Source organism: Manduca sexta, chromosome 11, assembly GCF_014839805.1.
Source record: "Manduca sexta isolate Smith_Timp_Sample1 chromosome 11, JHU_Msex_v1.0, whole genome shotgun sequence".
NCBI lineage: Eukaryota > Metazoa > Arthropoda > Insecta > Lepidoptera > Sphingidae > Manduca > Manduca sexta.
The window spans coordinates 6,985,725-6,999,531 of NC_051125.1; the positions used below are offsets into that span (position 1 = coordinate 6,985,725).

General features: G+C 33.2%; 3 protein-coding genes and 2 long non-coding RNA genes across 5 annotated transcripts in view; 1 reads left to right on the forward strand and 4 right to left on the reverse strand.

Annotated features, from left to right (window-relative positions):
• Positions 1 to 6: 6 nt before the first annotated feature.
• Positions 7 to 2,533, reverse strand: LOC119188982. Its single transcript, XR_005112188.1, has 3 exons — positions 1,934 to 2,533; positions 1,132 to 1,219; positions 7 to 618 (listed from the first exon to the last, which is right to left on the reverse strand). It is a non-coding gene; the product is annotated as an uncharacterized LOC119188982 (long non-coding RNA).
• On the reverse strand, positions 1,392 to 1,958 carry LOC115442683 (cytochrome c oxidase assembly factor 6 homolog). Its single transcript, XM_030167813.2, has 2 exons — positions 1,822 to 1,958; positions 1,392 to 1,725 (listed from the first exon to the last, which is right to left on the reverse strand). The coding sequence occupies exon 2, from the start codon at positions 1,704 to 1,706 to the stop codon at positions 1,455 to 1,457; it is 252 nt and encodes an 83-aa protein (XP_030023673.1). The 5' UTR covers positions 1,707 to 1,725; positions 1,822 to 1,958; the 3' UTR covers positions 1,392 to 1,454.
• A 415-nt stretch (positions 2,534 to 2,948) lies between the features above and the next one.
• LOC115442696 (methylenetetrahydrofolate reductase) lies at positions 2,949 to 4,759 on the reverse strand. Its single transcript, XM_030167833.2, has 2 exons — positions 4,329 to 4,759; positions 2,949 to 3,581 (listed from the first exon to the last, which is right to left on the reverse strand). The coding sequence occupies exons 1-2, from the start codon at positions 4,651 to 4,653 to the stop codon at positions 3,094 to 3,096; spliced, it is 813 nt and encodes a 270-aa protein (XP_030023693.2). The 5' UTR covers positions 4,654 to 4,759; the 3' UTR covers positions 2,949 to 3,093.
• A 4,088-nt stretch (positions 4,760 to 8,847) lies between these two features.
• Positions 8,848 to 13,807, forward strand: part of LOC115442717 — a 31,891-nt gene continuing 26,931 nt past the window's right edge. The window contains exon 1 of the long non-coding RNA XR_003938551.2: positions 8,848 to 8,944. This is a non-coding gene — a long non-coding RNA (uncharacterized LOC115442717). The remainder of the gene's footprint in view (positions 8,945 to 13,807) is intronic.
• The window catches only part of LOC115442706 (serine/threonine-protein kinase SIK2), a 44,688-nt gene continuing 41,232 nt past the window's right edge, over positions 10,352 to 13,807 (reverse strand). Inside the window, exon 9 of the mRNA XM_030167845.2 lies at positions 10,352 to 13,732. Within this exon, the coding sequence (XP_030023705.2) occupies positions 11,215 to 13,732 (2,518 nt within the window). The 3' untranslated portion in view covers positions 10,352 to 11,214. The remainder of the gene's footprint in view (positions 13,733 to 13,807) is intronic.

A 13,807-nucleotide genomic window follows, 5' to 3' on the forward strand; every position in this document is an offset into this window, starting at 1 on the left:
AAACTTATTTGTCTCATCTAAAACTGTTTTAACAATTGTGTCATCACCAATTTTTATGGTTGTTTGAAATATGGACCTGATGAGATCTCGGACACCTGTTATTGGATTTTCCCAATTGTGATTCACCAAATTTAACAATTTAATTTGGTTATTGTTATTAAAAATGATATGTTCCAACTTTGTTCCACAAACTTTTTTAAAAGAATTTATTGTTTTAAATGCTAGGAAAGTAAATCTTGTATATTCATAACTCATAAGTAAAAGCAAATCAATTGTAGCTTCCAAAACTGAAGTTATCAATAAAATATTATCATTTTCATGAGAAAAAAATGATGATTGGAACATTCCATACATTAAAGATACAACTAAAGATGGGTTTGTTCTCATCTGTATTTCAGATTTTATAATATCTAATATTTTATATAAAAAGTAATCTTGTTTATCAGTGTATGGAATTGCAGAGTAAAAACAAGTACCACAAAGCAGCTCATCTTCAACATTTTTTAAACCTGTTTGCAAATGCATCCATAGTGCTTCACATATTTCATCCCAGGTGTTTAAATTAGGTTCTTTCTCAATTTTTATCTTTCTACACTGCTTCACTTTAATTAGAACTTCCTGAAAGCATATTTTGTACATTATTATTATTTCTTATATTAAAGTGAATGCTAGACATTGAAATAAAACTAGTTTTCAATATTATTGTGGTATTTTGTATTTAATTTTCCTCCAACATTTTAAAGACTTTACAGCATTAAAGATCACTGGGCTAGTTTTATTTCAATAAATTACCATTAGTATTAACAGGGACGGCACAATTAACAGAATTTTTTTTTATCTCCTTATAACTAGATAAACATATATTTACATCTGGCATTGTGATTGTGAATACTTTAAACATATTGCATATAATATGGGATGTATTATTTCATCATCTTTATTGGCCTTCCTAATATACCACAAACATGGTTGCCCTTTGAAAAATAAAACAATTAAAAATACAATACATTTCAAATATCGAAATTGCTGAAAATTCACAAATTTCTTATCAACTTGTTAATTTCCTTTGTGAGAATTAGACTAAATTTTTTTCTTTTCTTTTTTTTAAATATAAAAAACATAAATAAATACCTGGATTACATCTAATCTTAGCTCAGTTGTGGGAACATTCAGTTTTTGGATAATATTATGCATTTTTGTCTTTACCCTTGAGAATCATCTGAAATATAAATAGATTTCATGTACAGAACGTTTATTGATAAACTGATTAAAAAATACTCTAAAATATATTTACCTAAATCATCAATCACATCTTAAAGTCTATAAAATATGTTTTTTATGTTTTTTTACTCATTTCTCTGCCAGTTCAAAAATTTTAAATAAAAGACCAATTTCAAAATAAAAATTATTTACTACCTAAACTATATTTACAAAGGATTCACAACACAAAAGTTCTATTTGGCGTCATCTTTGATAGGTTCGTAACCTTCTTTTTGCATTTTTTCTTTAAACACATTAAAGTCCCGTTTCCTATCAAAGTGAGCAACCCACTGGGAGGGGCAGGATTTCTCAAATACTTTTCTAAGATCAGAACACGCTTTCGGTCTCTCTGAACTGTCTTTCACATTTTGCTTATCTAAGCACTCCCAATACACATCTCTTGCATCCCAACACATTTTCCTCTGTTGTCTATCGGGAAAAGACATCTTTATTTTGTCAATAAACCTAAAACCAAAAGTTAAGTTACAATATTTTCTATTGCTCTTTATTAGGTATATTGACAAAAAGGTTTGAGAAATGTTCAATGACAGTAATACTCACTGAGTTTATTAACACTTTATTTAATACTTTGGATATTTATGTATTTATAGAAATAATCAATTATCGCCATACGAATTTTATCTTAAATGTAATCTTTTATATATTTTCTAACCTCAATTTGTTCCTGTCAGTTGTCACCTTGGAGTTTTTTTTTTCAAACCGAATAGCCGCATATATAAAAACATACTGCCGATGTTATGATATAAAATATATTTATTATTAAATTTATATGCTTGTAATGCAGCATTTTTTTTTTTTTTGCTATGAGCCATCTCTCAATATGAGCCTTTAGCTGTTTTTCGAAAATAATGCAATTAAAAGTAATTAAATATGTAATATATCTTCGAAAAGGCTAATGTCGGACATCAAGGGAGAACCCGAATAGGAGTTTGGAACAAATTCCTTGAATGGAACTAAGTGTAGAAGAACGATTAGGTGTTTGAAGAATGCCAAAAAAATTTAAATAACGTATCATGGCATCACATCTTTTTCCCTTTTCAGAGTGAGGCAGAATTGTAACACACTTATATTTCACCAGCTATGCTAGATTTTATGTAATAGATGACGAGCCTATTGCCATTTATTGTGCCTAATTATAATAATACAATCTCAACTAAATAAAAAATTCAGTAGTTAAAACAACCTACCGTAACTCTTTAGCCAGGCTCTCAATTTTGTGTATAAGCAATATAAAATCAGTATTCCACAAATTTTCAGCTTACCTCAAATACCTACCCAAAATTGAACAGGCTCTTGGTCTATAGTATACTGACAGTTTTTATGCAGAGGCAATGTTATGATCCAATCATACATTCGCTAAACCCGCGAATTTTCGCTAATACCAGTGTAATGCAGCCAATTTCTTCGTTAGACCTGTAAGACTAATCATAATAAGCTTAAATTAAGTATCTATTTATACTTGAATGCAGATTGCTGACGCTATAAGTAAGTACAAGTATATGCCATTGACTACGTAGGCTGTACTGTTGATACTTGATAGGCTGCACTGAGCAGACATAATGACTTACTTCATTATGTTTCATAAAAATGGCAAATGAATCCTGGATTAATTATGAAATAATATTTAATAAATGTAGTTTAATAATAAAATTAAAAAACAACAAACATACTTAAGAAGAGGCGTTTATTTTGAAATCCCAAACGGACACGTAAATTTTATTTGTTTTAAATACAGATATGAAGTTTGTGCATGTAGATCTCCTCTGAGACAACAAATAAATGGACAGACTTAGATTCTAGTTATCTTTGTATTTAAAATTGCAACTGTTTAATCAAATGAATGGTTCCTCCCAGATTATTTAATGAAAAGAAATGAAAATGAGTACAGTTCAAATCAGAATATATCGACCGTATTAAATTCTTGGTTAACTCTACACCATCTATGTTATTTTTTACTTTTTCTAGTACATCACTTGAAACTTTAACTTTACACAAATTTATGAATTTGTCCAATTGTGTATAATTTTCAAAAGCGTATATACCGGGTAATACTGGCACATTTATATCAGCTTTCTTGCATTTTTCCAAAAACGCGCTGAATAAGCTAACTTCAAAGAAAGCCTGTGTCATAATAAAGTCTGCTCCGATTGCAATTTTTTCTTTCAATTGAATGATTCTTTCTTCTGAACTTTCAAGGAAACCAGCGGTGCCGATACAGAAATAATTTCCAGATTTTTCTTTAATATATTTTATTAGTTCGGAACTGTTTTGGAAATCTGACGTACTCGGGTCGTATCCCTCTGTGAATGAAAACATTGTTATTGTAATATAAATAAATAATTAAGAAAAATAAATTATAGCTTAGTGGTATTTGATTTATCTAAATATCCTTAGATAACATTGTTTTAAGTACAAGGATGTAAATTAATTATTATAGTACGTTATCTATACGAATTTTCAGTGCAGAGTTGACAGGCTTTCATACAGAGTCGGGTACAATTTAGGGAGCTTTTAGAATATTTGTCTCGTTAATGATCTAGTGTTTTCTGTGTGTCTAGTTTTTATCGGCAGCTCGAGAATTATCTACTAGTCGTGTTTCTCTGAATTCGGTTTTGCAATAGAGTTTATCAATGGTGATTGATCTTACGCAGTCTTAGTTCAGTCGTAAACGCCCTCCATAGAAAATCGAGTGTTCACTATTTAATCAGTTGTAAAGTAAGAAGCTGCAGAATCAATATTTGATTTGTGTTTTTATGGCGGAAATCCCAACAAATAATAAAGACCAAATGTGGCGAGGAAACGGAACTCTCAGTATTATGGCTGACTTGCACTTGACTGATTTTTGTTTTCACCCGTCTAACTAGATAGTCAATGTTGCTTTTCAATTTGAGATCTGGCAAGCTTTATCTTGGGTTTTTTACACTTATCATACTTTGACCTACTTGTGCTTGAATAAACTTTAAAATACAGTCTAAAATGCACCAATATAAAGTAACACTGATTCCATGTCTGATATGATAAACAGTATATAGGTACTTAGCACTTACCTCCCAACACAATAAACAAATTACATATTCCATGTGCTTGAAGCAATGTTATCAAATCATCCAAGTATGGTTTTCTGAGCAAGTCACACGATAAATGTAACAATACATTTTGCTGCTTACTTCGTAAGAAAATAGCTTTTCGTAATGGTTCGATGTCAAGATCCTTACATTTGTGTGTTTTCGCATGCCAAGTGACCGCAAAAAACTTTGGTTCAACTTCCAAATTATTGATTACTTCTTCTGTTATGCCAGGCGATACTTCGAATGAAAATGAAAATGTTTCGCTCTGTTTTATTAAGTCGATGATTTTTATTCCAGGCACCATTTTAACTTAATCAAGTACGTAACACAACGGTGACAGATGTAATTAAAATGAAGTATGTAGATAAATAATTCCAGACCGCGTATTGGCTATCAGTACATCGTCAAAACTAAAATAAATTCGCGTTATGGCTTAAAGATAATTTAATCTTTTTATCTTTTTATTAAATAATATAATATTGGTTCGATATCATGTTTGCTAAAGGTAATAAATTTGGAACCTGTACCTCTATCTAGATATAAACTACATTGTATATTTTGTGAGTACCGATACAATTCGTTTTTTTAACTAGCTTATGCCCGCGACTTCATCTCGTATATAAAAACTTATGACTTGGTATTTAAAACAAAATATTTTTTCTAAGTAAAATGAAGCCTAATCCAAGTTTCTCATGATCATGTCTAATCCGGCGCCATGCACTTTTTCAAACATGTTACAGAGATAATTTGGAATAGTTTTTATGTCGCCTACCTAATGACAACACCCACTATCAAATCTAGTCCCAAATCTCCTCCTTTTTGACCTAATTAACTATTTAAGTCAACAACCCCAAAGTATTATCTTCTTCTTCTTTGTTGATTTATAAACATTACGTCTACTTACATTTTAATATTTAAAGTATTGTTGTTACACCTACTGTTATTGCATTAAAAAGTAGAGTCAACATAACACACTTTTTCAAGCATGTAGCAAGCATACTTGTCAACCATTTCTGGAGAACACAGTTCCGGGTAAAGCGTATTAGATAGACCTACACAAAATCCAAACCAAACCCAAAACCTCTCTTTTTAGTTAAGATATAGATACTAGATACCATGGAGCTCGCCAGGCTCTTGCATGCAGCTCGCTAAGCGTTTGCAAGTGGCCTATCTGATTTCAGAAATTTAATTAAAAGTAAAGAGACTTCCTAAGACCACTTGAAATGTATACCAACCCTATAAAGTTAAAATCATTCAGTTAATAGGGTGGCTTACTTTTTCCATTTTGACAATTATTCTGTGCGTAATAGCAAATAACACGAAAAAGAAGCCCTTTTGTAAAATTAGCAATAAAATTGGTGAAAATGGGTCAACAATTTAAATTTCAAATACTGCAATGAGCATGTAGTGGAGCTCCTTCTTTGCACACATTGGAACTCCTGATGACTTCACTCCGTACTATTTTCTTTTTTGTCTTTTGTCGATTAGCTTATCTTCATTATTTTTTACTAAATTTTGTTCGTGGTTTCTGTATTCGGTTTTCATTGACGTAATTATTCCATAAAAATATTGAAAAACAGGAGTAAAAAAGCCTATTGTGAATACTTTTCTCTTTGGTACATAAGAGGTTAATTTTTATTTACGTTTTTGGCTACGTAACAAACTTACGTTACGGCCACAGGCTCTTTAAGTCTTTAACTAAGAAGTCGTTATGTCCATGTGTTTAAAAAGGTGCAGCTATACTAGAGTCTATGAGAGAGTCTAGTAATTGGGCCAAGGAGGCGACTAAATAGTCCTATAAATGAGGTATAAGAAAAAAAAAACAATTTACACTTGCATAAATGAAGTATTTTGCATACAATACGGCAACAATATAGTTTAAGGGTTCAATATCTATGAATGTCTCAGACGATATTACCCAGTGAACTACTGAACTTGCTTTGTTTCCATTGTATGTATGCTCGAAGTATTTGTGTCAAGTTTGATAATAACTATTAATAGATTCCTGGTCATTTGTAAGGGTATTATAAACATCCTGGTTATACTCGACAAACATAATGATCTTATTAATAGTGTAAAACAATAGTATTGTGTAGTTATACATTTCTGTCGATTATTGTCTCGCTCTACTATCTATGTACCTACAATAAATCGGGTAGGCATGTTATTTTAAACGTAAAGAATGAATTACACAAATTTAAACAATAATCAATTTCTAATCATCAAGATATTTATGTTATTTGCAATAACTGCGACATTATTGACTCTACATTCATTTCTTTGCGAGCATTTGATCAATTTCTTTAAAAAAAAGCTCAATTTCTATCTATGTAAATACGGATTTTGAATAACAGTTTGAGACAGAAAATAAATACATAAGCAATTATATACGTACATCTGTAATCCGATTTTAAGTAGAGTAGGGACGTTCGGCCCAATTTAATAAAACAATTGAAACTCTCGATTCTTTTGGTTAATTGTTTATTATGACGGCTTTATACATGAGTTTAATAACAATCAGCCATTGTATTATAATCACAACCCAAAAATGAAGTAAAAAATGTGTGTAACTAAATTATCATAAATAAATAAGCCGTTACAAACGCTGTATACCGAATACCGTTCTACATAGTACGAGAAACTATATGTAATCTTCATTTATATAAAATTGTCTACTTATCTAAATATCTAGAATTAATTGCGATTAACATGAAATTTGCTCGTTAATGTCGGGTATAGTACAATGGCAATACTTTCTAATCGTGTAAAAGCTTCCAAACACCTATTCTACGATGGTCTACATTCATATTCAATTAAAATCTTATTATTTTACGTATATTAATTTATTGTTACAGTTCGGTAAAGCTTTGTGGTGACCTATGAACTGTTCACCAATCGATTAACACTAAGTGATGTATTTAGGTATTTTGATCTAGGTTTCTAGTAGTACTAATTTTAAATCGTTGGGTGTGACGTGAATTATATTATTTCACCATTTATACGATGCTTATATTGAAGTTATGTTAGTAAGCCAAGTTAGAATCTATGTTGAGTAAATATCTATGGAATTCGTCGTTTAATGAAAAATATTCATGGTGTAGTTCATCATCGTTCATTCAGTATTTGTAAGTTTTATTGGAATAGCTTTAATATAAGTCTCGTTTAAACAATGGTATATAAGGCATAGCTATGGTAAAAGCAAGTCCCAATCGAATATTTTTTTTTTGTTATACGAGCACGTTTAAGTGACCCACAGCACCTAATGGTAAGTGAAGTGGGATCCAATAGAATGTCGACTGACGAGAGATGATTACCCCTAGGCAGTCGACACAATTATGACGGCCTGTTGGAACCGGATATATCTGAGTATATCCGGAGTCCGGTGTATATCAGCCTGTGCTGATCCCGGAACGCGACAGACTTACGTGGACCATTAAGGCGGAATTTAACAACTTGTGTGCGGTGGTCGCTCTCCGGGCGGATATAAAATATATCCCACAATCAGGAATGAATAATTACATTGCAATGATTGTATGATATTTATATCAGTAAATTTTTGTTGAATCCGCTTCGGCAATCATTTTTATTGCCGCTGATCGATTGACTAGCCCACATTTTTATCTACTTACGCTACAATCAGGAAAAAATAACACTGTATATTATTGCTGGCAATTCATAAGAACCTTTGTAGGGACATATCTGAAACGGGAAATTATAAATATATTTCCTCATAAAACATTAAACTTTTTATCTGTCGAACTGTAATAGCAATAATAATTATTAAAGCCACGGGGAATTCATTGTATTTTGAATAATACTGTCATTATGTATTAAATTGGTGTTTTCTGCTAAATATAATACAACGCATCGTTTCAATTCATCATCACAACTATGGAAGTTCCGACGGGGGGAAGGCAGAGGGATAGCTGCTCTGCCTGGATTCACCATATGTACTTTTGTTATGTGTGCAATAATTGTGACTGCCTATGTGAAATTTCCGTTTTGCCCCCCCCCCCCCCCCGCCCGGATCGAAATTTGAGATTCGACCCCCCCCCCTCGCTGCGAGTTGAAAGCTGGCTACGCTCATAGTCAGGTCTATGTAATTTCATTTTACTATCACTAATAACAAGTAACAACGCCAAGACATCCAATCAACTACAACTTGTCATAACCTTCTCGTGACATGTTAATAAATTAGGTACTCGACATGTTTAGTTTATAATCGTCGCGAAGAACACTAATTCTAATTATATTCACGTTTAAATTAACAAATCAAACACAGAAAAATCTTACCTCAACATTATGTCTAATAACCACACTTTGATATGTGTAAAGTCTATTAGACTACATTCCTTAACTCTCACATCACCATTCCTTGATTATGAAAACCATTTCACTAGAAGTGAATTCAATATGGCTGTTAAGTTTCGGATGTCACCAACTGTCTGAATTGACACTGAATTCAGTCTTGTCATCAATTTAATTAGAGGTAGGTAGTTATTTACAAAGGGCCCACAACATGTGTCATTTGGTACTTGTTATAAATTTAAAAATGGAACGTTGGTAATAAAACCAACTGTGTTGACGTTATACACGTGAGTAAACGGTCGTTTATATTTAATTAACTAACTTATTCTATTCTAATTACGAACACCGTGAAAGAAATACTGACGTGATTATTATCTACTTTAGTTCCAGTCATAAAAATTTGGAATCTATTTGTTCGTATTTCAAATCGTGTCTAACATACTTACACGTAAACATTCGTCTTACTACACCTAACAACGCTGTGCTAACTAAAAGATACCGTGGCAAGGTTCGGCAAAATTTTCTAAAAATGACTGTGAATTAACATACATTGCACTTACGAGGTCTTTAAAAAGCTTGTAACATTTCCTATAACAACTTAGCCTAATCGATATTGTCTCGTTATTTATCACTAATTACTTAACAATTCATCGGCGTCAATTTATTGACATTCATTAATTTAGTTATTAATACTTTTTGGTTACTTGTTCAAAGATAATTGGTAAATAATATGCTGGATTAATTTACGAAGCTTTTTCTTGCAGAGTGCAGTGCACTCGCATAATATCGTTGGCGGTTTCGTCATACAAAAATGGTCTCAATGTTCAATAACAATACAAATTATAACATTAAGAATATGTTATTATAATATGTAATAAATATTGAGGTTTATTTTTTAAAATAATTGTATTCTTAAAAGTTTTCAAACCTAACCCACTTTGGATCGACCGTGGCCGTCAACGACATTGTAAACACTAACAGTCATTTTGTTGGCGATATTAACAATAATTAGTTGTTTGTTATAATTAAAAATACTTATATAGATTCCATTTGCTCGGTTAGTTCTAATATGGGACTTTCGCTGAGAGGCAACATACTGGATGTTGGCTGTAACGTGTGCCCTTGCCAGTTCGTCTGTAAGATAAGAATTGAAGACATTATTAGTCGATTAATTAATAGTAATAAAAAAGGCCAAATGAGACGGTACTAAAATATATCTATGACTACTATACTTACACTGTTTTGGTATATAGGCGACTACGTGAATTGACGTATGAATTAATGTGATAAAATATTTATTAAAATACTCAAATTAAATGCATTCAATGAGAATTCACTATAGTACACATATTAAGGAAAATGTTCATGGGAATATGATTTACATACTCTTATTCAAGCTAAAAATAGCGCAAAATCATATATTTTTTTTTATTTTATCATGATCTACCTATATTTAAAAAAAAAAACATTACTGACAATGTATTTTAACATACTAGATATTATATCTTAAGTAGGGGATCTTCATACATGTGTTATTTCTCAGAATAGTTTTTCCGATAAATCGTCATGGTGTATGTATTTTTTAAATATTATATAGGTGGTGAATTATACGTAATGCAAACGTGCAGACAGCCAGTGGTGACTAAGAAAAAGCCAATTGCGAAATGAAAAGGTGTAAAAATAAAACAAGGAACTATTATAATAAATTTTACATTTAATTTAAATAAAACTCGCTTCTAAGTAAAGCTATCACATCTTACATATATTACTTTATTATTAGCAAATAATAACAAAACTATACAGACTTTAATAAAGAAAATAACTGATAACTTATTATATCTAATAATAAATATATTATGTACTATGGAGAGAACTAACGATTAAATACGAGTACGTAGGAACATTCTCAAGTGATGTATTGTAGAACAGGTAATATAAATGTTATACAATTTTTATACTTAGTTCGGTAGTTGGCAAGTACGACTTGAATAAAAATGGAATCGCTAGATTAATAGCACGCCTCTACGGTGAGTTTATAAATTATAAAATGTATCATACTACAGGAATGAGCACTTAACATCAGTTTACATTTACATGTGGTCAACAATATCTAATATTGAGTGCATTTATCAACTTTAAAAATGTTTCACACTAATATTTTAATATGTATACGTATACTGCAAATACAAATGAGACAATATTGTATATTTGGGTTCTAGTAAATGAGTTTAATATAATATTATGTGTATGATTCAGTAACTTTTGTATTTATATACTAACGGCAGTAATTGGATAACTTTGTGGTCTATTTTAAGATGTAATACTTTAAAGCACTATTTATTGTCATGCACTCTAAAAAGTCCATATTTGTGAAATTAATTTCTAAATGCCCACTTTATAGGTCCTTTACAACACTACAATGAGACCGATTATGCTCTAGCATATTCTACGGGTGAATACCGACTGACAATGGTTGAATGTACGATCGGTCGTCACATCACTCGGGCACAGCCCACACTACCAGGTCTACATTTCTACTCTTAGCGCGGAGATCTAATTAATTGATCTGTTGGAATACCTGAAAGCAAGGCTGAGGAGGGAAGAGACCTGCATTCCATTGCCCTGGCCACAGTGGAGCTTCCATGGCTGTGTGGCTGACAGGTTCTGTCTCCCCTTCACGGGTTTCTCTTCCTTCTCGTCGACCTGCAAGCTCTGATATCTGGCAAGCATTCTGCAGGCTGGACGGTAGATTTGACCAATTCTCATTTCCTAACCTATCTTTATTCATAATGCTTATTTCCATCGATCCCTGATAAGCGAATTTCGACATATCCTCTGGATTTTCGTCGGATTTTTGTTTGATTGGTCGACTGGGGCCTTCAACAATAGCTTGGAAGGCTAGTAGATCCCGATTTTCAGTTTCTGTCAGGGGCAATGGTGGAAGTATTTGCTGTTGTTGCGCAATTTTGTAGCTCTGTTGACGTAGCATTTGCCGCCTACTTAGGCCAACTTGTAAGGTATGGATCCCCATTTCATGCGGACCTACATTTGGGGGTGTCATCTGTTTCTGTAACAATTGTCTTTTCTGTTGAAACAAACGATGTTGCATCAATTGTTGTTGCAAAGGTGGCTTGTTGACCTGCGGTACTGAAGTCCCGTGTGTTACCTCTGGGGGTTCTTGAAGTTGAGCCACCATTTTGGGACTAGCGGGCATAGGAGGAGAGGTGCTAGAATAATTAAAACTTTCTGGAAGACTTATACGTTTTGGAGTCGGATTCTTTGAGTCTAAGTAATGTGGACTGAAACTGGCTGCAAATTGATTATGCTGTATCTGTCTCTGCGTCATTTCCTCTGCGGGAATCGTAGATTGGTATTGTGTTTTTAATTTTTGAGCTTCTTTTTGCACCAAATGCAACTCAAGAACACCTTTGGCTTTACAGTTTTCATTGAGTCGTTGACTATTAAATGCTAAAGTACTTTTTTGTGAATCATTCGACTGCGCAGCTTGTTGTGCTACTAGTCCATCACTTGCTCGTCGACCTTCTCTAAAGTCGATTGGACTCCGTGTTATTGCTCGTGGGCAGTTCTTATTGCCTGCCTGGTAATTCAATGGATTATGCCTTGATATAAATCCTGTTCCGCTTGTTTTATTGTTATAAGATGATATATAAACGCAAGGGTGCATCGGACTAGTATTAACTAAAGAATTATTATCATATGCCATTTTGTCTTCGTTGGACGTGCAGCTCGGCAAACTACTCGCTAACTCACTGGAGCAGTCAGATAATTGATAATCCAGACTTTCAAACGTCGAGAAGTTACTTTGCGAAGAATCACAGCTAAGGTTTTGACTGAGACTTTTATTATTGAAAAAAGTGACGACGCCGCTGCTGGAACTGGAGCTCGCGTAAGAGCTTAATCTGTTTTGCACCCCGCTCGGCGCGTTCGCTACGTCTTCCATATCCGTCTCGCACCCTTCGTCGGTGGATGAAGAATACTGTTGTTGAAATTTTGTCGGCTCAGTTGCATTACTTTGAAAACCTTGACAATATGGCGCACCCGTGTTATATCTATTTAATGAGAATTTGCTATCAGGCCTGTATAAAGTGTTCTGATATAAATCACCAGCACCAGTTGCCGTTGTAGATAAATTTGTGTCCGTTGTGCTAGATATCGGCGGTACAGTAGAGTTTTGCAAATAGGAATAACTAGTTACATTATGACCAATATAGTCTTTGAATGGTGGTGTACTAGTTTGCAATCGATTCAAGTCTTGCTGTTGAGCCTGAGATACAAGTCTGGTCGATTCAAGTGGTTTGGGTTGTTCAAGAACACTGCTCAATTTGGAATCAGCGAGCTGTGTTGGTATCGGACTAGTGCTCAGATTCACTGTACCTTTTAACGGGAGCGGTGATTGTTGTAAAGTATTCATAAGTTTAGCTGCTTCGGAACACATTGTGAATGTAGTAGAACTTGGCAATTTTACGGTTTCAACGTTAAAGTTTGTCGCGGATGCCGAGTTTTGAAGAAAATTTGCAATAATATTATGGTCAGTGGCAGAAGAATTTCTTACACCATCAATAGCACATTTTGAATCGAAACTAGATGACGTCAGAAGCCTCGTACCATCGTTGTTACTTTTATTACTCTCAGGTCCGACAGTAGTAGAGTGCTGTAACAATCGTCGGCAATCTTCACTGGATTGTTTTAGTATATTTTGTTGCTGTTCATAAGTAGATGTTAGTAATCTATGAGTAGGAACAGTTGCCTCGTTTAATTTAGTACCTAGCCTTTGGTTAGATTGCGACACGTCGATGTTTCTCATTGATAGTAACCTTGTTGACTCAGTTTCATGAATTCTGTTAGAAGCGACGTCAAGATTAGCGACTAAAAAGCTCCGATGCGTGTCCGAAGGGTCGGAGTTTCGCTGGAGCAGTCTTTGTTCAGTCATGTTTACACCCGCGAGGGAGAGTAGTCGCTGCGTTTCGGCAGATGAAGCATCGGCCGGTGCAGCTGATATTGTTGGGGTTGCTCTGCTGTATTCTCTAGATTGAGTTTCACCAGCATGAAGTAACCTGAAAATAAGAAGGGGCTTTTATTTACTTTCATATTTTATTTAAATAATATTCTCATTAATAAAATTGAATCAA